This window comes from Coffea arabica, chromosome 5e (assembly GCF_036785885.1).
Source record: "Coffea arabica cultivar ET-39 chromosome 5e, Coffea Arabica ET-39 HiFi, whole genome shotgun sequence".
Lineage (NCBI taxonomy): Eukaryota > Viridiplantae > Streptophyta > Magnoliopsida > Gentianales > Rubiaceae > Coffea > Coffea arabica.
In genome coordinates, this window is record NC_092318.1 from 50,905,232 (window position 1) to 50,931,912 (window position 26,681).

A 26,681-nucleotide genomic window follows, 5' to 3' on the forward strand; every position below is an offset into this window, starting at 1 on the left:
ACAATTACGGTTTTCACTATTACAGGATCTCATCCGTGATTGAGGAATGCTGTGCCCATGAAATGAAAGATATACTCTGCTACCTACATATAACTAACTTTTTTTTGTTTTTGTCAAAATACATATAACTAACTAGTAGTACCAAATTACTACCACAAAACTTGGAGATATGCTGCTGTAATCAAATCATTGATGTATTCTCTGAGTCAAATTGTTACAACACCTTAGAGTGAAAATTAAAAGCACAAAGCCTTCCCATTGGCCATTTCTAACTGCAAAATTTGAAGCATCTTATTCTCCAATAGCGGAGCTATCAATTACTACCAAAAACTAAAGAATACAAAATCTGACCATCTTTGGAGAAAAAATCAAGAATCTTTGGTGGCCGAGGAAGGCATATTCCATGTTAGGAGTATTGGAACATTGAACAGCAAACTAGACAGTACAAAAGCTACCAGAGAGAAGCAAGCAAATAGACAGACGTGTATTTGACTTTGCGGGTCTGATGGAAATTCTTCTTTTGAGTTCAGGCGGAGAGTGAGCCAATTTGCTTGCTGGCTTTGGTGGAGGCTGCACTTAAACTTAAAGATCCAGCCAACAAGTTGGTAGAAATTTGAAGGGGACATTTTATTTAAAAAACAAAAACAAAAAGTTAGAAATTTTTTAAGGAAATAGAAGATCTATTTCGCTGCATTTTCCTGTTTTTATTCCTTCTCAGTCTATAAATAGCTAACAAATTAAAGGGTACATTATTAAAAAACAAAATTTCAAGGAAATAGAAGAACTATTTCGCTGCATCTTCCTTTTTTAATTCCTTCTCAGTTCTAATCTATAAATAGCTAACATTTGCAAAAGCAGCTTTGTACATCAACTCTCTTGCCCCCCATCTCTGAGCTCTTCCCCAAAGTCCTCTTCCAAATTCTCACGTCTTCTTTTTTTCAGGTACCTCTTACCTTACTCTGACACTACATTTCAGTTTCTGGGCTTAACCAAAAATGAGATGCTGGATTCACACACACATATACACATACTCACGCACACAGAGCCATTGATGTATCAACCATTAGTATATTTTGGCTGCATTTTGTTTGTTTCCTAATTGGACGGTGACGAATAGCCGAAAGTTAGCTGATTGGCATTTGTTTTCATATGGCCCCTACTATCTGCGTTCATGAGTCATGATCAGATTTTTTTGGTCAACTTCATGCTATCCAAATCAATTTACTTTTCTGCTCACTTCACTGCAGGGACTGCCATTTGTACTTATCAAATTGAGAGTGGTTGAGACCTGGGAGTGAGATTATGGCTCCTGATAGGAATTTAGAGAAGTTGGCATCGATTGATGCCCAGTTAAGGCTTTTGGTGCCTGCCAAAGTGTCTGATGATGACAAGCTTGTTGAATATGATGCTTTGCTTTTAGACCGGTTCCTTGACATTCTTCAGGACTTACACGGCGAGGACCTTAAAGAAACGGTATGCATATAGATTTTATTTTTCCAGCTCGTATTTAGGTGATTTTGATCAAGATCCAATTTTGGTTATGATGAAAAAAATCTGATCTTTATATTGACAATCCATATAATAAGTCAGTTGGAATTTTTTTTTCGGTCTTTTTTCAGTTTTTAGATGGGGCATTGTTTGTTTTCGATGATTCCAATGTGAGGGAAGTAATATCAGAATTTTGAAAAACCCAGGTTATGTTTAATGATCAAGATTGTGTTTTTATGGCAATTTTGGTTGTTTAATCTGTTCCTCGGAAGAAAATTGCTATAGACATTAAACGAGAAGTTCCGATTTCAATCTTAGTATACCATTCAGTCATTCACCAGTGAGTCATTATCACTTGAAGTGTCAAGTGTATGGCCCTTCAGTAATTTGGCTTCCGTAATGTTTAGATCCTTTAAGCCTTTGTGCATATTTGTATCTCGTAGTGAATTGCTCTGTTCATTAGCTTAAATAATCTGCAGAGTCTGCAAGGTCTGCTCAATGTAGTTTGTTCTGTTCTTTTAATCTCATTATTATAGGTTCAAGAATGTTATGAACTTTCCGCCGAATATGAAGGCAGGAAGGATCCAAAGAAGCTGGAAGATCTTGGTCATGTTTTAACCAGCTTGGATCCTGGGGATTCCATTGTCATCGCAAAAGCTTTTTCTCACACGCTTAACTTAGCCAATTTGGCTGAGGAGGTTCAGATAGCATATCGAAGGAGGAACAAGTTGAAGAAAGGTGATTTTGCTGATGAAAACTCAGCAATTACTGAATCAGACATAGAGGAAACTCTGAAAAGACTTGTATTGGATTTGAAGAAGTCTCCTCAAGAGGTCTTTGATGCATTGAAAAATCAGACTGTGGATCTTGTCCTTACTGCTCACCCTACTCAATCTGTTCGGAGGTCATTGCTTCAAAAGCATGGAAGGTTTGTCCTATAACTGCTCTCTTGTTATTTTCTATCCACAAGCTTACGAGTATAATTCTCTTAGTTTCTTTTCCTTTTCCTACTCTAATACTCTTATGTCAGGATACGCAATTGTTTGGCTCAGTTATATGCCAAAGACATCACGCCAGATGATAAGCAGGAGCTTGATGAGGCCTTGCAGAGGGAGGTAATGTTAGCTCTTATTTTGTGCCTGATGGAGTTTTGACATCCATGCTCTGCACAAGACATTTTCCAAACTATCTGACAACATTACTGCATCTTCTCAGTCAAGAACAAATTCCTCTGGTTTTGCATCGTTCAGTGTATCTTTCATATCCATTTTTCTGCCAAAATTATGCAACCCATTAGTTACTAGATCTGACGTAGCTAAAAGCATTCAAATTCCTTGGGTGATTAGCAAGAAAAGGTCTCTACTGGATATAGATTGATCTTCAGAATAGTAACTTTGATGTTGTCAAATCGACTTCACAGCTTCTTTCCCTTCTGTTTCTTGTTTCTGAACTGGTTACAGCTACTTATTTTCTTCTATTAATCTGTCACTGATTTCTCTGCTTGTACTATTGCAACTTTATATCATTTCTCATCAACGATTAGGATCAGATGCTCACTCAATCCCCTATTATCCTGTGACATTCAATAATATCATGACGCAAGCATCCTGTATATAAAGCCCTTCACATTTAACTTACTTTTTCTTTGTCTGATTTCAACAAACCTTCAGACGGTCACGTATATGAGAGCTGTTCCAGTTTATTTACTCTGAGACTCAAATATTCTGGTTTCCATGTTTTTTCTTTTTGTCAAAGACTCGAACCTCGTTTTCATACTTGCTCTGAAAATGATCTAAGCTTCTTTTCTTTCCAGTCTTAAGGTAGACTCCATTGTGATCACTGAAAACTGATAATTGATCGGAGAGAATGGTTGACCACTCACATTTGTTTCTGTGCAATGTTTTCAAACAGATTCAAGCTGCTTTCCGGACAGATGAGATCCGAAGGACTCCTCCAACACCACAAGATGAGATGAGAGGCGGAATGAGCTACTTTCATGAAACAATTTGGAAGGGTGTTCCAAAATTTCTACGACGTGTTGACACAGCTCTTAAAAACATTGGGATTAATGAACGTGTTCCTTACAATGCCCCTCTCATTCAATTCTCTTCTTGGATGGGTGGTGATCGTGATGGTATAAAGTTTCTCCCAAAAAACCAGCTTATTCAAATGGCTAATGCATTGTGCTGCACACACAGGAAAAGACACTTAATTGGACTGCTTAATGCTTCTTCATGAGTTCTGTAATGAAATGTTATACAGATGGGCATTTGCTATGTCAGCCTTTAAAATAAAATAAAAAAGATGATATTAACCTTTTAAAAATTTCTAAGGATGCCTTGGCCTAAGAAATAGAATATGGAAGAAGAAGGTGTTGGCCACATTTTTTGTTTATTCATGCATGCCATCCCACCAGGTTTGTTGATTGAGATTTTATTGTTTTTAATGCAGGTAATCCGAGGGTAACTCCTGAGGTGACAAGGGATGTTTGCTTATTAGCTAGAATGATGGCTGCTAACTTGTACTACTCCCAGATAGAGGATCTCATGTTTGAGGTTTTTATTATCCAGTTCACCTTTTTGAATCCTTTTGATTGTTTTTCCATTGTCTTATGAAACATATGTGCTTGTACTAGTTTTTTACATTATAATTTTTTTGTCAGTTGTCAATGTGGCGTTGCAGCGATGAGCTTCATGTTCAAGCTGACATACTTCACCGATCTTTAAAGAGAGATGCAAAGCACTACATAGGTGAGTAGGGAAGTAACTCCTAGAATTTGCTGTAGACCTTTATTCAATAAGGACCATTCGTTCTGCCAAACAACCTTTTGAAACTGAGTTTGAGGTTCAAGTATAATAACCATCCCTTTTATTCTCATAAAACAAAAATGCATCAGAACCATTGTCGCTATTTCTTAACTGCTCAAACCATCATTTGGTCTCTAGTTGTTGGACAATGAATAAGAAGGCTATGTGTCTTAAAATTAAACTTTCTGCTTCAAGATTTATGAACATTGAATTTAACATGGCAGAATTCTGGAAACACGTTCCACCAAATGAACCATATCGTGTTATACTTGCTGATGTGAGGGATAAGTTGTATCAGACACGCGAGCGCTCTCGACATATGTTAGCTCATGGAACTTCTGATATTCCAGAGGAGGGAACCTATACCAATGTTGAGCAGGTAGTACTTCTGAAGTTAACTACTAAGCACCTAAAGTTTTGAATCACACTGTTGCCTATTATCTATATTTTTTCTTCTAGTTTGATCTCTGAGTCTATTTGGCACTATATGTGATTGCTGATCAACAGAAGTTCCCCCCTCACTCGCCCCCCCCCTCCCCGGCGAACCACCACCACAAAAAGCAAAAAAAATCCAAAAAAAAAGAGAAAAACTCATACCTGTCGCCTTACTGATAGAAAGATTGTGCTATCGTGTAGTTTTTGGAGCCTCTGGAACTGTGTTATAGATCTCTTTGTGCTTGTGGGGACCAACCCATTGCTGATGGAAGCCTTCTGGATTTTCTGAGACAAGTTTCTACATTTGGGCTATCACTTGTGAGACTGGACATAAGACAAGAGTCAGACCGCCACACTGATGTTCTAGACGCCATTACAAATCACTTGGGAATTGGTTCGTACAAAGAATGGTCAGAAGAACGCAGGCAGGAGTGGCTTCTGTCTGAATTAAGTGGCAAACGACCTCTTTTTGGACCCGACCTTCCAAAAACTGAAGAAATTGCTGATGTTTTGGATACTTTCCATGTCCTGGCAGAACTACCATCAGATTGCTTTGGTGCATATATCATCTCAATGGCTACAGCACCTTCTGATGTTCTAGCAGTTGAACTTCTACAGCGTGAATGCCATGTGAAGATTCCTTTAAGAGTTGTTCCACTTTTTGAGAAACTGGATGATCTGGAGGCTGCTCCTGCTGCTGTTGCACGACTTTTCTCTATCGATTGGTACAGAAACCGGATTAATGGTAAACAGGAAGTAATGATTGGATACTCAGATTCTGGCAAAGATGCTGGACGACTTTCAGCAGCTTGGCAGTTATACAAGGCTCAAGAGGAACTCATAAAAGTAGCCAAGGAATATGGTGTGAAGCTAACAATGTTCCATGGTCGAGGTGGGACTGTTGGACGAGGAGGTGGACCCACCCATCTTGCTATATTATCTCAACCTCCTGATACAATTCATGGATCCCTTCGTGTTACGGTTCAGGGAGAAGTTATTGAGCAATCATTTGGTGAGGAGCACCTGTGTTTTAGAACCCTCCAGAGATTCACTGCTGCCACCCTTGAGCATGGGATGCATCCCCCAGTCTCTCCAAAACCTGAATGGCGTGCACTAATGGATGAAATTACTATAATTGCTACAGAGGAGTACCGTTCTATTGTTTTCAAAGAACCTCGTTTTGTCGAGTATTTCCGCCTTGTACGTACTTCATGCAGAATTCGTGCACCATGCACCTCCTCATTAATATCTGCATTTTATCTGCTCTTTTTGGTGAAATTTTTGTTGAATTTGATTTTTTTTCCCTCTACCCATGATTAGGCAACACCAGAGCTGGAGTATGGTCGTATGAATATTGGTAGCCGTCCTTCAAAACGGAAACCAAGTGGAGGCATTGAATCACTTAGAGCTATTCCATGGATCTTTGCATGGACGCAAACCAGATTTCATCTGCCAGTTTGGCTTGGCGTTGGAGCAGCTTTCAGATATGCAATCAAGAAGGACATTAAGAACCTTCAAATGTTGAAAGAGATGTACAACGAGTGGCCTTTCTTTAGAGTCACTATCGATTTAGTTGAGATGGTGTTTGCCAAGGGTGAGCCTGGTATTGCTGCTCTTTATGATAAGCTCCTAGTTTCAGAAGACTTGTGGGCATTTGGAGAGCGCTTGAGGACAAACTATGAGCAAACAAAAACACTTCTGCTTCAGGTACTACCGGAAATTTTTACGGCTAATTTTTACTTAAAGTCCCGTTGGAGTTGGGAGTTATCTTAGGGAAATTTTGGGAAATGAATTTTAAAGAAAAAGTCAGATCAAATCATTGAATGGTTTTCATAAGTAAAGACAACATGCTGTTTTGCTTTTTGCAGATTGCAGGACACAAGGATGTTCTTGAAGGAGACCCCTACTTGAAGCAGCAGCTTCGCTTGCGCGATTCATACATCACAACTCTGAATCTTCTTCAGGCTTATACTCTTAAACGAATTCGCGATCCAAACTACCATGTGGAGCTCAGACCTCATATATCCAAGGAGTATATGGAATCAAAACTTGCTGCTGAATATATTCAGCTGAATCCAACAAGTGAATATGCCCCTGGCTTGGAGGACACTCTCATCTTGACAATGAAGGGAATTGCTGCTGGACTGCAGAACACCGGTTAAACTTATTTTGTTTTCCTTTCTAACCATTGTAAGAGATGTGCTTTCCCTAAAAAACCAGCAGCAATATTGAAGGTTGCCTTCCATGGTTGCCCAGGCTGTATGGTTAATTTGAATAATTTGTATCATCAGTTTGTTGTGCTTATACAATCTTCGAACTTGAACAATCTTCACGTATCCTCTACTTAGTTGTTGTGACGCATAAAGCACATAAGTTTACCCAATAGGTTCTCATTCTTGCTTGGCTTGGCATGTTCAACCATCTATCCTTTCGCGTGGCGTAGTGGCAAGAGACGAACTGTGGATTGAACTCTATCGACTTCGTCCAGTTTGGTCCAATCTTGCAGAAATAACAATTAACGATGTATAAGTTGTCACAAATCTAATTTCAATAGCTGAAGGGTTGTGATATCTGGATTAATCCATCTTTTTTTTTTTTTTTCTCTTTTGAGGAAATTAATCCAGCTTCTGCAGTAACAAGGACCTGATCAAGAACCTGAATCCTACGGGACTCAGCCCACTTAGGAAACTGCTGCTTTTATATTCCTCAGATGATTTCCAAGTTTCAACAAACATAAGTCGGTTCAAAGTTTTAGGTGAAATAAATTAATATGATCAAGGGAAAGAACACCAAAAGGAAAAAAAACATAAGAAATTTACTCGGATGAATATGTTACAGAAGTGCTTGAGCCACCCAATATTAGCATCTCTAACAACCATGAACTTATGAAAGCATCAAGAAACTGGGGGATAAAGCCAAAATACAAGCAAAAATAGACGAAATTTTACACAAGAAACACGTTAATTTCAGGTATCAGCCCTCTTATTAGCAGGAATCCACTGGCCATTCTCGTATTCCTGATGAATTCTGAGGCTGCCAAACGGATACAGAAACTCATCCCCTGAACTCTCGAAATACACGTAGTATTTGTAGCCAGCTCTACCCGAGATTCTTCCAACCCACCAACCATCATTATCAAAAGCGTCCACTTTTTCAAGAACATGAAACTCCGAGACATTTATCTGAGGAGGTAAAGGCCTGACTGTTGAAGCTTCAACAACCTCCTTGAGCAACTCTTTTTCATTATCTTCTTTGAGTAAAGTTTTGTACTCCACCAGGAACTTGTTTTTACCCCGTTTGGCAATAATCTTGGCCTCGTAGTAGGAACCCAAGAACCCATCTTCGTTGCAGCATATCTCCACTGAATCACCTACCCTGATGGCCATTCTTCAAGTCCTTTTCCCTTCTCTTGAATTGATCAACTATTCAAGATTGAGTTTTTGGAAAAATTCTGGCAAGAATGACTGAATTACTCGAATGGAGGGAGTTTTTTATTTTTATTTTTTTTTTGGTACAGTGAAAACAACGGAGGAAGTCTTGTTTTATCATGGCTAAGCGGTTTTCCTGTTCCTAGACGGACAACGCGCAGTAGTCACTGTATTTGGATTTAGGAAACCGAGAAAGGGTAAAAGGGACCGGTCGGTTGGGAAAACAGTACAGCACTTGATCACGTGGGATGCTTTAGTCCTTGATGTGATAAATGATGGGGCAAATTATCCATTAGTCACTAAACTTTTTAAATAGTGTAGTTTTGACCATTTAATCTTCAAAATTAATGAATTTACCCACTAAAATATCAAAAGTTTAATTATTGGACAATTTCATCCGTTTTTTACAGTTAAGTCTAACAGATTTGGTTATATCTCATGGCTCGTACGAATTTTAGACATGAAAATTTTAATGTTGAAAACAGACAAAATGGATAATACACTTTTGATCGTTTAATGGATGAACGGATACTTCAAAAGTCAAATAGCCAAAATCCTATTATTCAAAATATTTAGTGAATATCTTGGTAATTTACTCTAAATGAAACAGTGGATGGTCGGGCTCGGCAGTGCCCATTATCCTATAAAAGTTTTCCAGATTCTAATTGGAACCATACAATTTTTAAAAAGGAAAATCTCAACTATGAATTTGATCAATTACACCTAAACAATTGTTGATAATATTTTCCTATACCTACTAACGTAGGTGCTATTTAGCTTGAAGAGACACTCTAAGTTCTTATTGGGGAAAAATTTTTAATTAATAAATAGGCACTCTGAATTTTAACAAGGGAAAAATATATAATCAATAAAGAGCCACTCGGAATTCTTACAAGGGAAAAAAAAAATTTTAATCACCTAATTACTTAACGAATGCCCAACATATCATTTTTGAGAAACACGTGCAGGGTGGTTAGAAGTTTGATGCATCATTTTTAACAACAACTAAATAATAATTAATGTCTATACACACATATAGGAATTTTGACTAACTTGTGTCACATTCTACTCTATTGGCATAATTTTATAATGTTTTATAAAATAATTTTTAAGTAAATTGAATTTTAGGAATCGAAAGATGAGTTTAAATAATAAAAAAATGTTTGAATGGCGATGTAAAATAATGCTGGGCTCAACTGTAGATCTGATTTTCCTTTTTTCAAATTAGAAAAAATTGGAGTGTGCTTGAATAGAGTATTATTTGAAATAATTACTATAGTACTTTTTATGATATGATGTATATGAGATAAAAAAATAATTAATAATATAAAAAATATATTAATAATATTAACGAAATATTATATAAAATAATTCAACAATCCAAACACACGTATTTAATATCATTGGGCTCTAATTCAAAGCTTGAGATTCTTCCATCGCGGTTTCAGCCCAGAATGTTATCCCCACAGCCCAAATAGTTCCTTCAACCCGAAGAAAGGAACATCCCGACCCGGAAATCCAACCTGGTCAAACTGAAAAAATGATTCTCGCCCATGTTCAAACCACCACGGCACCACCAGCTGACGGCAAAAAAGCAAAAGCAGAGTCGTAAATTCTCATTAGAAACCACAGAAGTTTCCAGAACAATGGCTTTAGCGACGAGGCAAAGGCGGACGCCACCGACCGATCTCTTGACGACGTCGTCAAGTTCGTCGTCCTCTTCGTATACGAAGCTCGATAAGCCGAAGAAATCCGACGCCGGACAAGATGAGGTCGACCGCGGGTTAGGATGGTTGTTGCCGTTGATTTCTCTCGGAATGCTGAGATACATGAGCTCTACGACGAATATAATTCACGATTGCGATGAGGTCTTCAATTATTGGGAGCCTCTTCACTATCTCCTTTTCAAGTCTGGCTTCCAAACTTGGGAATATAGGTCCATTTCTCTCTTCTCAATGCTCAATTTAAACATAGTTGTGTAAAACTTTTCTTTTATATTTTAGTAGCTTAATTTGGATTTGTTTTTTGGTCTTAATGTTTTAATCGAGAATTGATCTATGTTTCTTCATGAGTTGCATCCGTAAAATAGTGAAATTCTAGGAGCTAAATTTCTCTTTTTCGGATTTTCATTTACAGAGCAGAGCTATTACGTGCTCAAACTTGATTGAGTTTTCTAAACAATTTTTTTTTAAAAATTTTGGCTGAAGTGGAAGTTTGCAGTTGATATTAAGCATACGGTAGGACATTATCTGTTTCTGCACAAAGGAATAGCAACACTTATTATGGAGTAAAAGAAAAACAGGCTTGGGGTATAAGTCGAGTTTCACCACATCTTCGCCTGCTTCATGTGGCATTGTCGTTAAATTGATATTTTGCATCCTGCAGCTCCCAATTTGCACTGCGCTCGTATCTTTACATTATTTTCCACAAGTTAATCGCATCCCCTGCTTCCTGGTGGTTTGGTGAGGAAAAAGTAAGAACACCTCAAGCTTCTTTTTGTTTTTCTTTCCCTGACTTCTTTTTGTTGTTTTCCCTGAATCTGTCTTAACTGGTACACGTGTATAACTTTCAGGTCAGGGTATTTTATGCTGTGAGAATTTTTCTTGGACTCATCTCCACCGCAGCAGATGCTGCTCTTGTGGTTGCCCTGTCCAGAAAGTATGGAAAACGTCTTGCATCTTATGCGCTTGCCATGCTATGCCTAACCAGTGGCTGTTTCTTTGCTAGTACTAGTAGGTAGCTTTTCCCAGTGATCTCTATCCAAGCTTCCAGCGTGTTTATAAATGGTTGAACAAATTAGCATCTTTCTGGACCTTGCTTTGATTTTGTTATTGTTTTCACGTTCAATTTGTTTGGTCTTTTCACAGCATAAGTTTATATTGGGCTAAATTTGCAGGTTTTCTGCCTAGTTCGTTCTCCATGTATGCTATGTCTCTTTCCTCAGCACTTTTTCTTTTTGAGAAGCCTGCCATGGCAGTTGCTATTGCAGCAACTGGAGTTATTCTTGGCTGGCCATTCTCGATCTTGGCATTTCTTCCAATAACTATCTACTCCCTCGTTAAAAGGTTTAAAGAAGCATTCCTTTCAGGGCTAATCAGTTCCCTTGCACTGTTGGTGAGTGGATTTGGTTATAACTTTAGTATTGCTCCTCAACTCTTTAATATCCTGATTTTTTGTATAAATTGCCAAGTTTGATCATTTAAGTTGTTGTTGAATTACATTATAAGGAATTTGATCTCTTCCAGGTGCTCTCCCTCGTGTTTGACTACTACTACTATGGAAAGTGGACATCATCGGTTCTGAATCTCTTGGTGTATAATGTCTTAGGTGGTGGGGAGAGTCATTTGTATGGTACTGAAGGGCCGCTGTATTACCTGAAGAATGGCTTTAATAACTTTAACTTCTGCTTCCTTCTTGCCCTGCTGTTCCTTGTGGTTCTTCCTGTTGCAAGAAAGAAGTATCAACCAGATTTATTGGTCGTCATCTCTCCTATCTATATATGGATAGGTTTCATGTCTCTGCAGTCTCACAAAGAAGAAAGGTTTGCTTGATTTGTTGTCCTTGTATTTTGAAAATTAACAATGGGCTTTATTTTGTCCTTTTTTGCATCTATATTTTTCATAGTCAGTTCCTTTGAAGTGTTTATTGGTTGCAACATGCAGACTCTGAATTTTTTTTTTGGTCTACTATCAAGGCTTAGTATGCTGTATTGTTTTATAACCTGGATGGCATTTGTTTAGTGTTCTCTAACCTAGATGTATTACATTCCTCCACTTGGCTTAGATTATCTTCAAACATGTTGTTTTTACTGTACTAATGGGTTGTACAATCATCAAGGATTTGAAACTATGGAAGGTTTGTTTGGTTGCTTACTTAGAGAGTAAGAGTTGTTCTTTGAAGATTTTTCGGGCTTTTTAGGTCTGTGAAATGTATTCTCTGTTGGCTGCATACTGAAGGAAAATTCAGAACATCAAAGCTTGATAGAATGATGTAGAAGTGAAGAACTTGTGAAAGGACTGATACAAAGGATTACTATATTCATCCTACCGCTAAAAGTGAAGAATTTGTTTAACAGTTTATAATGTTCTATTCAACTGAAAGAACACAACCACATAATGCATTTGCAAGTTGTTTGTTTTTCCCCTTTTCCCTTTTACCACCTGCTACAAGTTTTCCATGGAAAAATGCTGTATTTTTGGATGACCTGGTGGTGTGCATCAGTGCAACCCTGTAGATTCCAAAAGATTGTGTTGCATGGATATTAATGGTTGTGGCATTGTTTAACAAGCTAAGCTCAAAGTTTTAAAGTATACTCATCTTATTACCTCTGATGGACTTTCTGCTAGGTTTCTCTATCCAATTTATCCCCTTATCTGTGTTGCTGCTTCAGCTGTCATTGAGAGCTTTCCTGATTTTTTCCGGGATAAGCATGATCCACGCAACCCATCCGTGCTTGTCAAGGTAATATGAGTCCTAACTGCTGCTTTATATTGGTTCAGTGCCTGTTCCTGGTGAAAAATTACCTTTGATTTGTTAATGCAGGTTGCTAAATTTCTGAGACCTGTGATTCTTGGCTTAATTTTGTGTGTTTCCCATTCTCGGACATTTTCCCTGATTCATGGCTATTCCGCACCTTTAGAGATTTACAAGCATTTTGAGCATCATGATGATGTAGGAACTGGTGAGAATCCATTTATCTGATTATGGGATCTGATGCTTTTCGTCAAATTCTGGCTATGTTACTTTAGTATCATGGCTAGTTCTTAATCATCTGTCCTCAAGGCCTACAGAATATAAGAAGACTATGGAACTGGTTAGACAAAACTTGTATGCCTGCTTACTGTCAAATTAAAATTTTTCCTCATTGTTCCAGCAAATTGCCTTCTTCCCCCATCCCTTTTCCCTCCGTTTTAATTTCCTTCTAAGATGATATATGAATTTTCTTTTCCCTTTTCATGGTAAACAAGTATCTTGGCAAATTATTCTAACAAGGCTTCCTGTTTAATTGAAGTACGGGATTTCCTGAATTGGTCTATTTTTCTTGCTATTGACAAAATTGTCAGTGCTTTTGGGGTTAATTTAATTGTTCACATTTAGAAACAATCGTAGCCAAGTTTATTCTGGGTGTTTGCTTCCCAAAAAAAAAAAAAAAAATCTGGATATTTATTTCCTCCTAATTTCATGTGTGCCTTACTTATTTGTTTCATGTATTTACAGGTTCTGTTGTTTGTGTTGGGAGTGAGTGGCACCGCTTTCCTTCATCTTTTTTCATTCCTGATTATGTGGCCCAAGTTCAGTGGATAGATGATGGGTTCAGGGGTCTTCTTCCATTCCCTTTTAACTCTACCTTGGGTGGAACTTCAGCAGCACCGCCTTATTTCAACAATAAGAACAAGGCATCGGATGGCCAATATGTAATCAAACTTTGACTTTCTAGTGAATAAGCATCTCTCTTTCCCTTCCTTTTTCACATATTTCACTAGCTTCACTTGTTATTTTGTTATAAAGAAAAAGATTATTATCTTTGTTTTTGTGTGAATTGCTCAATGGGTTACTATAATTGGTTACTTTGTTTCCTTCTATATTACAGCTCCAGGATCTTGAGAAGTGCACTTTCCTTGTAGAGCTTCAGCTTCAACGGCCGGTCCTTTCCCGTGGAAGTGACTTGTCGAAGTGGGAGGTACAGCCGCTCTCTCTCTCTCACACACACACACATATTCAGACTTTTGTGCACACAACTGGGTGCACCATGGCAGGTACATAAAATACCAAAAAGGGGTTGTTTTTCTGACTGGGAGTTTCTCTTATGTAGGTTGTTGCAGCATTACCATATCTCGACAGGGAAATGTCACCTCCCCTTTACCGCTCTTTCTTTATCCCCCATCTTTGGCTGCAGAAGAATGTCTTTGGCCTATACAAGCTGCTGAAGAGAATACCAAAATAGCTAGCAGATTATGAGAAACCTTTCATTAGTTGAGTAGTGCTAACTTTTTCTACGCTGAGTTCAGCTTTTACTAATAGAAGTTTTCTGAAGACCCAGTTTGCTAATTGAGATTAGGAACACTCCAGCTGAAAGCTCTCTACCCCAGTTTGTTGCAGCTACATGCAAATACTTTCAGTGAGATCGTGGCATTTAGTGTAATGTGTCTAGTTGTAGCTGATCTTTCTTCTGATCTCCTCGTGCCACCATTGTGGAGTCTCATGGCATCGGTCATAAACTAGCTATTTGTTGGTTACTCGCTGGCAAGCCATTGTTTTTATTTGAAGGGAGGTAAAAGGGGGATGGTAAATTGGGTTTTATGCAACCTCTCATAGATTAATTCGCACAAATTTGAATTGGAAAATCATGCCCCGGACTCAGCTGAGTTTCAAAGATCATATCTGTGGTACTGGCAGGAAAAATTTTCTCCACTCTTGTTGTGGCCAGTGGAAATCTTCACGGTGACTGAATGCTAGGAGGTGATGATGCGTGATTATATTGCTTTATCAACGGATGCCTCTCTAATTTCGGACCAAGGGTCCTGAATGTTTTACAATATTCAAATGAACACCTTCAGGCAAATTTGGAATCTGGAGATATTTCATGGTTTTGATGTTCGATAGAATTAATGCTTATATCATCATCTCCTTGACCGGGAAACTCTTTTGACGCTGAAAATGTTACTACAAGTAAGATTCATGTATCGATTATAACTGTTTTCGTCCAAGGGGAAGAGAGGGGATTAGAGGAGGAGAGACTCAAAAGAGAAAAAAATGAAGTAAACGCAAGAGTCTTGAGCAATGTGGTTTTATGGCAGAGTGGCGGTACTGAGGTACAATTGCTTCCACGGTTGGAGGTTTACCAAAGGGTACTGAAATGCATTTTCTTAGAGAAACTATCTGTGATCAAGGAGAGGGGGCGTATGTTCTTCTGGAGTAGCATACATGATCCAACTTGTAGAAGCGTAAGGTGTTCTGAAATGATAGGAATTCGAAAATAAACCAAAGACATTTTGCAAAACTACTACGAAAGTTGGCGAAATCAAATGAGAAGGTGATGAAATCCTTAACAAATAACCTCACAATGTTTGCTGACATTGATGGCAATACTGTCAAGTGCACGGAATAACTCAACAAATAGCGGTTCAGGTAGATTGAAATTACACTCTTTCCATTTACTTTTTGATATGGTTACATGTAGCCCGCACTTGTGAGATCAATACAATAGCCAACTCATGAAGATTACAGCAAACCCCACAGGAATAGGGATAAACAGTAACCCCTTAAAGATACATCAACCATTTAATCATTCATTCATACTAGCCCAAATAGTTACATCCGATAAACTGAATTTGCAAATTTAAACTTATCAACCCTGCTGACATTGACCGTGTTAGGTTTGAGTTTTATCCCACAACTGTTCATTTTGTTGGATTTGGATTTTATTCCACCAAACCCAACAAACTGAACGGTTGGTTGGTGAGATAAAACTCAAATCCAACGGACCGCAGAACTCAAACTTTTACCAACTGATCGGCATTCTGATCCAGCCAGTATGGGAACAAGTAGAGATTAAGCGCTCAATGCAGTTGGAGAATTGGTGATAGGTTAGTAAGATAGTCAGATATGAATGGTTAGCAATGCCACAACCTGGATGATTTACGGGCTTCCAGATGAACATTCTCAACTAATCATTCCGACTGGGCAATGCCGTACGAAGTTATTGTACAAGCTTTGGTCGAGGACTCGAAACGCTTGACATTAGCTCCTAGATTCTGAAGCTTCATCTCCATATTCTCATATCCACGATCAATGTGAGAAATTCCGCTTACTTCAGTTATTCCTTCAGCAGCCAACCCCGCCAAAACCAGTGACATTCCACCACGTAAATCAGCTGCCATGACTTGAGAACCTTTGAAACTACTGATGGAACAGTAATTTAGAGTTGTCGCTTCATAAATCATAGTCATACACCAAATTTAGATATATTCAGCTACATCATAAAAGAGTAGAAGCTAACCTTCCTGTCTCCTTTCCAAAAATCAAAGCGGTGCTTCCACAATCCTGAATTCTGGGCCCAAATTTCCTCAATTCCTTTACTACAAGAACCAAAAGCCAGAACTAGGTGTAAATAGCTGACAGTTTGAAAAGAAGAATATGGCTTGGTGCCTAGGGAAGGGATATGTCATATAAAAATTACCCTAGATTAGAACAGTAATACGTGTGTAGCTACAAGTTAAAATATGTATTTGCTGATGCAGTTGAGCAAGGATGTGAACAAGAGTGGACATGAATTCCAGTGCAATGATTGATCGCTCCATTATCCATACTACATACCATGCCCCAAGCGGTTTTCAAACACAGATTCCTCCACCATACTTAGACCGTTACATGTTGAAAGGAATGCCATAGTCTGGGGTTGGAGATCTGTGGGAAAGCCAGGAAATGGGCCTGTTTTAATGTCAAAGCCTCGCAAATCATCTCCACATTTTTCAGGGATAGCTGAAACCTGGTCATCAATCATATATTTCTCGGAACTGTGTATAACAGATTTGGGTCTGGAAGAAAATTAAAAGCTAAAATATTTAAGAACGTTCTTATACCTCCAAGGTGTCATCAGTGTACGATACAATTTTGCAGCCTGCACTAGAAAGCTTTTCAATCAAACAGGATATAGTTGAAGGAATGATGGGTGACAACGAGATACAAGAGCGGGTAATCGCAGCTGCAAGCATGAAGCTGCCTGCTTCTATCCGATCAGGCATAATGCTGTAACAGGAACCATACAACTGACCCCTTCCGGAAATATAAAGTTCATGGGTGCCAGCTCCTCTGATGGAAGCTCCACATCTTGTGAGGAAATGAGCCAGATCTATCACTTCCGGTTCCTGCAGAGGGAATATCCAATTAAAGAATAAGCAAGATTTTGAGTCATTCACTGAGGTCCAAAATCTTTGAAGGCAGAAACTTAGCACAACAAAACCACTATTCAAATCAGAATAGAATATCTAAGAGATTCTTCTACTGCCATACTTGAGCTACATTTGAAAGCACTGTATTTCCCTCGGCCAAAGATGCTGCCATCATAAGAGTTTCCGTCGCCCCAACACTAGGATAATCAAGTTGGAACCTCGCACCAACCAATCCCTTTCCATTTGAAGCGTAGGCTTGTACTTTTTCATCTCTGTGGATGATAACCAAAGCTTACTTCATTTATGTACATTATCCAGCATGTGTCAATTCTTGCAAATATGAACCACCCACTGGGCTTCCTGTCATACATACATGACCTAGCACCAGTCTGCTTTTTATTTTGTGAATGACTAGCAACTATGCTTGTTGTGAAGCAACGGCTACGATGATTGCAAATACAACACGACACAAATATACAGATATATCAAAAGCTTGCCCAGCTTTCAGTTGTTTAACACAGAGATGAAGTATTAACAAAAGCAGGGCAATTCTTTGTCTTTTGAGTGACAGAGAGGGAGAGAGAAATTTCTTTTCAGCGAATTATGAGGTACTGCTGATAAATAAATTCATGGAGAAAACACCCGCAAGCAGTCAAACCCTATCAATCTCTTTGCGTGAACCACCATTACTTCAAAACTTGAGTCTCAACGTCAGGGTAGACCTTAAAAGGCTAGTACACAAATTACCCACGTCGTTAGGGGTGATAATTGGGTCGGGTCGTAGGTTGGCAGGTCAGCTTGAAACTCACGTTCTCTGAATAACACGTCAACTCGAACACCATCCGAAAATTTATATGAGTCAATTTTCTTGACCCAAATAAGATTTATTAATTTCGCGAGTTACCCAAATCCTATCTAAATAACTTGTTCGCTTAATTTTCTTTTTATTTTTTAACCTTCTCACTTTGGTAGTATGGTAGATTTTTTTTAATAATGAAGTTTCCATCAGAACATAGAAATTGTAGCCCAATCTCGTAGTAATTTTTTTATTTTTCTTTTTGTAAAAAAAAATGAACAAAAAAAAAACTACGACACTTACACAAATAAAATACCTTATTTTCACATAATATTCATGCTTTTGTTCTCGTAATACTTAATTATAGCCTTAGTTAGTTTTCTTTTTTATTTATTTTATGCCTCTATTTTATTTATTAAATTATAAAAATACATATTAAACAAGTCAGACGGGTCAATCCGTGTTGATCTAAATTGGACTTGTTTGATTGGTGGATCATTCGGGTCTGACCTGAATTTAATCCAAATCCGTGAAAAGTAAAATCATATCCATTAATTTCATGTTAGGTTCAATTCAAATTTTTAAATCGTGTCGAGAATTGTTACACCCTCATGTCTTGGCTAGAGAACATTTTGACAGTGGTTAATTCTAGACATATCTACCGCAAATGCAAATGAATATATATAAATAAATATATATATATATATATATTCATACGCACAAATGTTCTTAACCTTTAGGTGGACTTAAAGTTGCAGACAAAAGGAAATAAAGTAGTAAGAAATTTACAAAGCAATTTATAGTTTTGGGCCAAACCTTTTTCCTTTTTGGCCTAATGAAACAAGATAGACTCGTAAATTCTTACTCAAAACCATTCAAAACTCTAAGCTAGCAAATAGTGGCTCATACCACAAATCATCCAAAAACAGCATTCTGGTTCCTTTATCAAACTTTTTCCCATTACATCTCCCTGCATTTCTAAGTGAAACCAATCTCGTAGTTCAGAGCATTCAAAAAGTAAATATTCTTCAGGGCCTAAAACGAGGAGCCTAGATTAAGTGGCACTGCTGAACAGAGTCCTTCCGAGTAAAAAATACACACACGCATACCAAAATTAACTTACATAAGAAAAATTGCACACATTACCTCAACTCAAGAACAGCACCAAGAGCACCAAGCCCTCGGATATAAAGATCAATAGGACGACTTCCAATGTCACAGCCACCCGGCAATGCCACCACAGCCTCGCCAAACCGAGTTAACAGCGGCCCAATGACAAAAAAGCCACCTCTAATTTTCCCAACCCCGTTTGAATCTGGCTCAACAGAGCTAATGCTATTAGCATTAACCACAGCTTCATTCCTACAAAACTCAACTTCAGCACCCAATGACTCCAAAACAGAAGCCATTGTTCGAATATCAGATACATTAGGTACATTTGTGAGCTTTGTAGTCCCAGAGCAGCAAATTGTCGCTGCAAGAATTGATAAAGCTGAATTCTTGGAGCCACTAATGTTAACATGGCCAGAGAGCTTTGAGCCTCCTGTAATGATGAGTTTTGGTTCTGGGGTTAAAGAATTAGAGGTGGGGGGGAGGGGGCTGAGGTTTTCGGGCCAATGAGAGGAGAGTTGTGGTGGTTTATTTGCTGGATTTTGAGGGGAAGGAGGGAGAGTGTGGCTGTTGGAGTTCAGTCTTGACGCCATTGGGGGAAAATGCCAGTGTCTTGAGATTTTAAACCAAGTCTGAAAGCGGATAAGATGGATACTAGTAATTGGTAAAGGACAGCTGAGCAATGAAGAGAAACGTCCGTTAACAATGGAAACCGACACGTCTCTTTTGATAAAAAAGCAAAATGTTTTTAAACTCTGACCTGCCAGTGAACCGGAAAAGGGGCCGGTTTGTGGTTCGACCGATCCAACCAGTCTGACGTCCCGTCTGGTTCACCGCTTCTCTTTTTTTTTTGATAACTTCAAAAAATTCTTTGAAGGTCACACCTTATTAGTAAGCAAAGAGATTATGCCAAATAAGTCACGGAAACCAAAAAAGCAAACGATTTCAAAATAGAAAAAGAAAAAAGAAACATAATCCAAATTAACTTCCATTGATACTAGTCCTAAGAGAAATCTACATAACAATTACTACAAGTTAGGCACCAAAGACAAAAAAGGAAAAATCTTATTACAACTCCAAAAATTTGTAAAATTATAGTAGTAGATAATACAATTATTACAAGACAAACGACATCTCTGTCATAGATTAGTTGAAAATTTTCTTTTGATTAAAATTTTCAAATATTTGTACTGAATCATTTGCAAATGGAAATAGAAAACAAAAATCTTGAAAAGGAAAAAATTAAACTCACCAAGACGAAAAAACTCTTATGAAAGTTGAAGCTTCCAACTTGCTTATAAATCAGCTAAGATAATAGCTTGATCATCATGGGGAAGGCTTGAGAAAGATTTTGTCATGGGTATTTGATTTGGAGGTGCAAAGGTTACAAAGAAAAAAATGAAAAAAAAATGAGACAAGAAGCAAAGACAAGAGAACCGAGGATTGAGGAAGTGAAGCAAAAGCCAAAAGGTGCTATCTAGTGTCTGCAGTGTCTTAGTGCTAGGGTTTTCTTTTGTTTAATTAGATTTTAGTTTTTTACTTAAGATAAGTAGCATTCTATACAAAAAAAGCTTGTCCTATGAATATAGTCCAGTTGTAACAAGTCTTTGTTGTGACTGTGGAGACGTAGGTTCGAATCCCAATAGCTCCATTCCTATTATTGTTTTGAGTTTAAAGTGAATATTTGAAAATTTTAAAAAACCACCGGTTTACGGTTTGAACGTCTTTTAACGGTTCATACGGTTCGTCCGGTTTTCAATGATTTTTCATTAACTTGTGGCTTCAACACTAAACTGGACTGGTGACATGTCCGATTTGCGGTCCAACCGGTCAAATCGATCGGTCCGGTCCGATTCTGAAAACATTGGATAAAAGTTATAAATCTGAGAAACTTCTCTTTTATGAAGAGATACAATAATAAAAGTAATTTATAGATTTTAAGTAATTAACTTGTTAAGTTAAAATACAATCCATAATAGTAAAATCTCTAAATACGTAAATTAGTGACAAACTACTAACAATTCTCTACTAGTTTGTCACTAGTTTAGATTTTCTTTTCACATAACAAGTATTATGCTTAAAGAAAGTGTCTCTTGACTTGAACCATTTCCTAATGCACAAGACTATAAAGTTCATAGTGTTCTAAGATTGAACTCCAACTCTCAATGTAGTACAAAGCACACATTGCACTCATTTACTTTTCAAGAGGTTTTAACTGCCTTAGCATGTTACAAATCTCTTTTGACATATCTCTTTTGATGAAAGTCACAAGAGGTTTCCTAAGATTGACATATTTCTTTTGATAAAAGTTACAAATGTGATAAACTTATCTTTTATGAAGAGATACAATGCTAGAAGCAACTTATAGAACTTAAATAATTACATTGTTAAGTTAAAATAAAATCCATAATAGTAAAAGCTCAAAATATGTAAATTAATGACAAACTACTAACAATCCACCACTAGTTTGTCACTAGTTTAGATTTTCTTTTCACACGACAAGTATTATGCTTAAAGAATGTGTCTCTCAATATAGTACAAAGCACACATTACACTCATCTTACTTTCCAAGAGGTTTTAACTACCTTAGCACGTTAATGGCCATGTGCTAATTTTGCATGCCATATAGAAGAAAGAACAGTTCACAACATAAGCAAAGGAATTATTTATTTCATTGATACTAAATTTGAACATGCCATCCCAAGTGTACCTCTTGCCTACAAATACACCATTCTTAGTTATTACAACTTTATCAGAGTCTAGGACTACTTTGAAGTCCTTCTCACACAATAGATTAGCAAACACAAAATTTTTCTTAAGATTAGGAATATGAAATACATTCAAGAGAGATAATTTCTTCCCACAGGTGAACTTTAGTTCCACTGATCCTTTCTTGACAACTTTGGGAGCATTGTGATTCCCTATAAGCACTTCCTCAAACTCTTTCAGCTCTTCATAAGATTTGAAAAAGGCTTTGTCATGACACACGTGAATGATTGCACGTGAATCAAGCCCCCAGCCTTCGGACTTTGTTGCAATAGCCATATGTAGTTCAGTGATCATGTCAATTTCCATTTGAGACACCATAGCAATAAGTTCTTTAACAGCATTCTCAATCATGTTGGTCTTGTTCTAATTTTCAGCACTTAAAGTGCTCCATTTTGCTACATTCTTGAACCTGCACTCTCTGATATAATGGCCATGCTTTCCACAGTGAAAGCATATTCTACTCTTCTTAATGTTCTTTGAGCTCTTTCCATTCTTTTGGACGTTCAAAGAATTATGAGTCTTTTTCTCAGAACCAGAAGCTTTTTCACTTACAAAGTGTATGTCATTTTTTTGAAAGTAGAACTCAAAATCATAGCCTCTCTTGCACGATTGGTTGCCTCAATTTGCATATGAGCAGTAAATTGTTCAATAGTTAAACTTTCTATAGAATGCAGAATTTTCTTCCTTTAGTCATGCCAAGAAGGAGGCAACTTTAACAAAATTGCTCCCACTTAGAGAGGGTCAGGAACAACAAATTGTGATTCACTCAATTGAGAAACCAAAATGTCCAATTCGTGTATTTGATCCATAATTGGCATATCATTAGAGATTTTGTATTCAAAAAATTTGAGTACGAGTGCTAGGAATTTATTAGTACCTTTCTTTTCATGTTTATACTTCCGCTTCCAATGTAGCCCAAATTTCTTTCGTACTCTTAAAGATCATAGAGCTTGTTGGTAAGCGAGTTGAGAACGTATCCTCGACACTTCAATTCATCAGCAATCTGGTCTAGTTTGTTCCATCGAACCCGTCCAAATTGATGGCTTCTTGATCTTGAATATGAATTTTCACTCCAGAATTTGCCTCAATTGCCATTATCAAATACCTTTAGATTGTTAGCACAATAATGGCTTTGATGTGTGATGATCTCACTTTCCTAATGGTATTTGATACCCCAGGATACAACAAAGCCTTAATAAAACTCTCTCAAAATTGTTTATGACAAGTATATGTCAATTACGTATTGATTAAGATTTTATAAACTCTATTGAGACACCAATGAAGAAAAATGTCTGTCAACAAGATTTTATAGACTCTATTGAGACACCAATGAAGAGAAATGTCTGTCAGTAATGGAAACTGACATATCTCTTTTGATAAGAGTTACAAATCTGATAAACTTCTCTTTAATAAAGAGATACGATAATAGAAGCAACTTATAGATTTTAAATAACTACCTTTGTTAAAATAAAATCCATTATAGTAAAATCTCTAAATAGTGACAAATTAGTGACAAACTACTATCACGAGTTGCAGAGGTGACAAATTGTAGAGGTGTCCTATACCCCTATATTATAGTCTCGAGCCTGGGTTTGGAGAAAGATAATGCATATACGATGATGTCTTAGATGCGGGAACAGAGCAAATACAGTTAATTTTAGGTAAAATTGGTGCAGTTATTTTACCTCTTTATGATTTGATGTACACTCATATAATTTTATTATATTTTATGATTTAGTGTTATTATATTCACGTAACTTTGTTGTACTTCATGAAATACAAAATTTCATAAGTGTATACCAAATAAAAAAAATACAATAATCATATCGACAGGACTTAACGCCAACCATACCAACATGCCCCAAATCCATTAGACGGTAGCGACACTTCATTGACCTTCATTCACGAGTACTGTTTCAGAAAGGCACTCACCATTAGCTACTAAGCGTGATCTTATTAATTTACCGTATCCAAGGGGTGCTAATTACTATAGATTACATTGATTTTACCCTAAAGAAGAAGTATTAATTTTTACACATATGAATACTCAACTTAGGATTCGGTACTAATCTCTTTAGCTTTGATAGTATAAGCACTAGTCTGCAAAGGTTAAAAAAAATTTACATTTCTTTCGATAAATTAGTCTTTTATTAATTGTTCAATTACAAACACTCTAGCAAACCATTATACGTTTGTATCTATACGCGTGTACACCTTGTCCACATACCTTGGCAATTTAAATTGAGAGAGAAAAAAAAAAGGCTTTTTTTTTTTTTTTTTACCCTTCGTAAAAATAGCACCTAAGACGATTAAGTTCTGCATTTTCATTATATTAATGGCCAGAAACTTAGTTGAGCTAAACACTTATTAAAGAACAGTGACCCGTATGATCATCTCAAGTCTTGTAACGTACAAATTAGGGTGACAATATCTCAATTATTTCAGCCAAAATGAAGCATAATTGGAATTGGAGATAACAATAATGTATGTTTTGCACAAATGTTATCATTCAGGATTATTCTTTTGCATAGGACTATTTTGTGGCCATTTATATAAAAAAAGAAAAAAAAAGGGATTATTCTTTTGCTTTTATCAGAAAGTTTTGCAGCCTTTTTAGTCATGTAAATGCTAAGTACACATTACGCTTATCAGCTAAGGCTTCTGAAGCCCATATTTCAGTTGGTCTAATTATTATCAATTCCTAATAAACTAGATTGATTGTTTTCCCAAAAAAAAAGGAAAAAAAAAAACAACGAAGAAAAAAAAATCTTTTTATTTTCCACTTGGCTTGCACAGCAGGTTTTTCTTGAAAAACTTCTTATACGACTCGGAGATGAGATGCACAACTTAAGAGTTGAGACAAAGAAATTGTTTATGTGTAACTATATAATAGCATTGGCAATTAGGATTAGATTTAAATGTCATGAAAATTAAGGAGCTAATATACGGTATGGCATACTTGCTCATGACATTGCCCTTGATTTTTTTTTTTTTTAAAATCAGGTTGAAAGTCAAAAAATTTTACACTTTCTTTAATTTTAATTCCCATTAACACTAAAGATCTGTAGTGTAGGTGATGGGCGAAGCTCTCCATGCATGGCTTGAAAATTCTTACACTAGTTATTCTGCGCAGACTCAAGAATTATAGTAACTAGTTACGGTACAAAGTTTTCACTGATCAGGCAAGAACTAGGAGGAACCATGCCAAAAAAGAAAAAAAAAAGTTAGAAAATTATTGAGTAAAAAAATAACTGGAGAAAAACATAACTACCAAATCAAGATCTAAGCATAACCACCTCCCAATATAGGAGGTAATTTTGTTAAAACCAATGGGGGGCTGATGTCAAAGAAGCAAGTCTTCCCGAAATATGTGGGTTAAAATTTTTGAATCTGTCAATGGTGGTGAAACAAATGCAGGAGACAATCTCTTCTTCCAAACCGCAAAAAAAATGATGGTCCATAAACTGCTAGAGAAATAACCGCTGAACCTCATTTTCTGTTTGTTCCATCACCTATAAATAGGCCTTAATAATACATCCAAGAAAACCAGTAGATACACAAGCAAGAGAAGAAGCAAAAAGCCAAAAAATCTTTAAAACCAAAAAAAATGGCAAAGGCTGTTGCTGTTGTGTCTGCTCTCTGCTTTTTGGCCCTTGCCAGCCTTGCTCATGCTCAAGAAGCATTCACCGTTAAAGGCCGGGTCTACTGCGATCCATGCCGCGTCGAGTTCCAAACAAGCCTTAGCAAAAGCATCGAAGGTAAACTAATTTTCTTTAATCATGTATTACCAAATCAATTTACATTTTTCTTGTTTCTTAGGATTAAGGTTAATGACCTCGAGCGCAGCAGAATTAACGTTGTTTGCTACCATGGGCAGGTGCTGAGGTTGAATTGCAGTGCAGGGTACGCGAAAACGGAACAGTGACAGTTTCACAGAAGGCCACAACTGATGCTAATGGAAACTACGAGTTGACCGTACAAGGAGATCATGAGGAAGAAATCTGCGACGTGGCGTCCGTTAGCAGCCCCTCACAGGAATGCAATGTTCCCTTTGGCGAAAACAAGGCAAGGATCCTTTTGACCCAAAACAATGGCGTACAAGGCACTGATCGCTTTGCCAACCCTCTTGGCTACAAGACAACTGAGGCTAATCCCGATTGCAAGGCAATCCTCCAAGAAATGGGCTACATCCCAGATGAGAATGGACTATAGGAAATTTTTTTAAAATAGCCTCTTGCCTAGCTAGGCGCCTGATCAATAAAAATTGACTTCTCTCCTGTATGTGTATCCAACTGATTCTATTGAGAAGTTCATGAGCCTGAGGGAGAAATAAAATACAATTCTTATTTAGAGAATTGATTTTGTGATGCTTTGGCAAGATTAATTAACTGAAAATATCCCTTTTATTTTTCTCGTGTACTGAATTATCAAGTTAATAATGCAGCCCGTAAGCAATCTGTGTTAAAACAGATTTTTGAAGTTTCTTGTTTGATTTTTGTGGGAATAAATTAAGGCCAAACTGATTATTATTGCATCGTTCACCACATGCATGGCATCTTTAATACCGAAGACAGCAATTTCTATCACTTCTAATCATTTTTCTTGTTGAATTTGTTTTTTTTTTTTCCTTTTTCTAATTTTTTTCCCCTTTGTACATCGAGCGCAGAAAAGAGTTATCGATCCATTGAAATGTACTCTTATAACTCCAAGGAAGTAATATTGAGGAGATTAGTAGAGGATTCAGGAGTCATATTTTGCTTTTTTGATGATACATCTTAAGCCATCTAAAGTCTTTGTTAGATTCAAAGAAAATCGAACCTAATTATCCACCTAATCTGGCTTAATGATGCATTACAACCGCAATGCTAGCTCAAAATGGCAGAGCTCCAACCAAGGCTAGTTTTTTTTTTTTTTTTTAATCTTATCCAAGCTTCTTGATTTGGCCAAAGAAAAGTGA

General features: G+C 37.2%; 5 protein-coding genes across 8 annotated transcripts; 3 read left to right on the plus strand and 2 right to left on the minus strand.

Moving 5' to 3' along the window:
• Window positions 1–802: 802 nt before the first annotated feature.
• On the plus strand, window positions 803–7,056 carry LOC113688543 (phosphoenolpyruvate carboxylase-like). The gene is made up of 11 exons (XM_027206389.2): window positions 803–942; window positions 1,248–1,473; window positions 2,025–2,416; window positions 2,519–2,603; window positions 3,400–3,622; window positions 3,940–4,043; window positions 4,151–4,238; window positions 4,520–4,674; window positions 4,932–5,930; window positions 6,051–6,437; window positions 6,599–7,056. The coding sequence occupies exons 2-11, from the start codon at window positions 1,303–1,305 to the stop codon at window positions 6,890–6,892; spliced, it is 2,898 nt and encodes a 965-aa protein (XP_027062190.1). The 5' UTR covers window positions 803–942; window positions 1,248–1,302; the 3' UTR covers window positions 6,893–7,056.
• Window positions 7,057–7,696: 640 nt separating this feature from the next.
• On the minus strand, window positions 7,697–8,116 carry LOC113687631 (protein AGENET DOMAIN (AGD)-CONTAINING P1-like). The gene has a single exon (XM_027205197.1). It carries the CDS (start codon window positions 8,114–8,116, stop codon window positions 7,697–7,699), a length of 420 nt encoding a protein of 139 aa, XP_027060998.1.
• A 1,475-nt stretch (window positions 8,117–9,591) lies between these two features.
• LOC113688330 (alpha-1,2-mannosyltransferase ALG9) lies at window positions 9,592–14,458 on the plus strand. Its single transcript, XM_027206133.2, has 10 exons — window positions 9,592–10,094; window positions 10,544–10,631; window positions 10,731–10,890; window positions 11,055–11,272; window positions 11,404–11,699; window positions 12,505–12,619; window positions 12,701–12,839; window positions 13,376–13,572; window positions 13,749–13,838; window positions 13,971–14,458. Exons 1-10 carry the CDS (start codon window positions 9,712–9,714, stop codon window positions 14,100–14,102), a joined length of 1,818 nt encoding a protein of 605 aa, XP_027061934.1. The 5' UTR covers window positions 9,592–9,711; the 3' UTR covers window positions 14,103–14,458.
• Window positions 14,459–15,287: 829 nt separating this feature from the next.
• Window positions 15,288–20,464, minus strand: LOC113743686 (uncharacterized). 4 transcript variants are annotated; one of them, XM_072049122.1, is made up of 8 exons: window positions 20,208–20,464; window positions 19,716–19,824; window positions 18,992–19,630; window positions 17,171–17,321; window positions 16,741–17,025; window positions 16,475–16,646; window positions 16,158–16,236; window positions 15,288–16,060 (listed from the first exon to the last, which is right to left on the minus strand). In XM_072049122.1, the coding sequence occupies exons 3-8, from the start codon at window positions 19,546–19,548 to the stop codon at window positions 15,829–15,831; spliced, it is 1,476 nt and encodes a 491-aa protein (XP_071905223.1). In that variant the 5' UTR covers window positions 19,549–19,630; window positions 19,716–19,824; window positions 20,208–20,464; the 3' UTR covers window positions 15,288–15,828. The 4 variants fall into 4 exon arrangements, with proteins under 4 accessions (XP_071905223.1, XP_027127538.1, XP_027127539.1 ...); XM_027271737.2 differs by having other exon boundaries at window positions 18,992–19,587; window positions 19,716–19,839; XM_027271738.2 differs by having other exon boundaries at window positions 15,288–16,057; window positions 19,716–19,839.
• A 4,820-nt stretch (window positions 20,465–25,284) lies between these two features.
• On the plus strand, window positions 25,285–26,132 carry LOC113743688 (anther-specific protein LAT52-like). Its single transcript, XM_027271740.2, has 2 exons — window positions 25,285–25,482; window positions 25,602–26,132. The coding sequence occupies exons 1-2, from the start codon at window positions 25,332–25,334 to the stop codon at window positions 25,934–25,936; spliced, it is 486 nt and encodes a 161-aa protein (XP_027127541.1). The 5' UTR covers window positions 25,285–25,331; the 3' UTR covers window positions 25,937–26,132.
• The last annotated feature ends 549 nt before the right edge of the window (window positions 26,133–26,681 follow it).

Bases quoted from the DNA above. Each gene is read 5' to 3' on its own strand.
- LOC113688543 (XM_027206389.2), top strand. From the start codon at position 1,303: ATGGCTCCTGATAGGAATTTAGAGAAGTTGGCATCGATTGATGCCCAG. The intron at 1,474-2,024 runs GTATGCATATAG...TCATTATTATAG, and splicing joins GCGAGGACCTTAAAGAAACG to GTTCAAGAATGTTATGAACT. The intron at 5,931-6,050 runs GTACGTACTTCA...ACCCATGATTAG, and splicing joins TTGTCGAGTATTTCCGCCTT to GCAACACCAGAGCTGGAGTA.
- LOC113687631 (XM_027205197.1), bottom strand. From the start codon at position 8,116: ATGGCCATCAGGGTAGGTGATTCAGTGGAGATATGCTGCAACGAAGAT.
- LOC113688330 (XM_027206133.2), top strand. From the start codon at position 9,712: ATGTTCAAACCACCACGGCACCACCAGCTGACGGCAAAAAAGCAAAAG. The intron at 11,700-12,504 runs GTTTGCTTGATT...ACTTTCTGCTAG, and splicing joins CAGTCTCACAAAGAAGAAAG to GTTTCTCTATCCAATTTATC. The intron at 13,573-13,748 runs GTAATCAAACTT...TCTATATTACAG, and splicing joins AGGCATCGGATGGCCAATAT to CTCCAGGATCTTGAGAAGTG.
- LOC113743686 (XM_072049122.1), bottom strand. From the start codon at position 19,548: ATGGCGTCAAGACTGAACTCCAACAGCCACACTCTCCCTCCTTCCCCT. The intron at 16,237-16,474 runs GTATGTAGTATG...TGGTTCTTGTAG, and splicing joins TGAAAACCGCTTGGGGCATG to TAAAGGAATTGAGGAAATTT. The intron at 16,061-16,157 runs GTTAGCTTCTAC...CTGTTCCATCAG, and splicing joins TTTGGAAAGGAGACAGGAAG to TAGTTTCAAAGGTTCTCAAG.
- LOC113743688 (XM_027271740.2), top strand. From the start codon at position 25,332: ATGGCAAAGGCTGTTGCTGTTGTGTCTGCTCTCTGCTTTTTGGCCCTT. The intron at 25,483-25,601 runs GTAAACTAATTT...TACCATGGGCAG, and splicing joins CCTTAGCAAAAGCATCGAAG to GTGCTGAGGTTGAATTGCAG.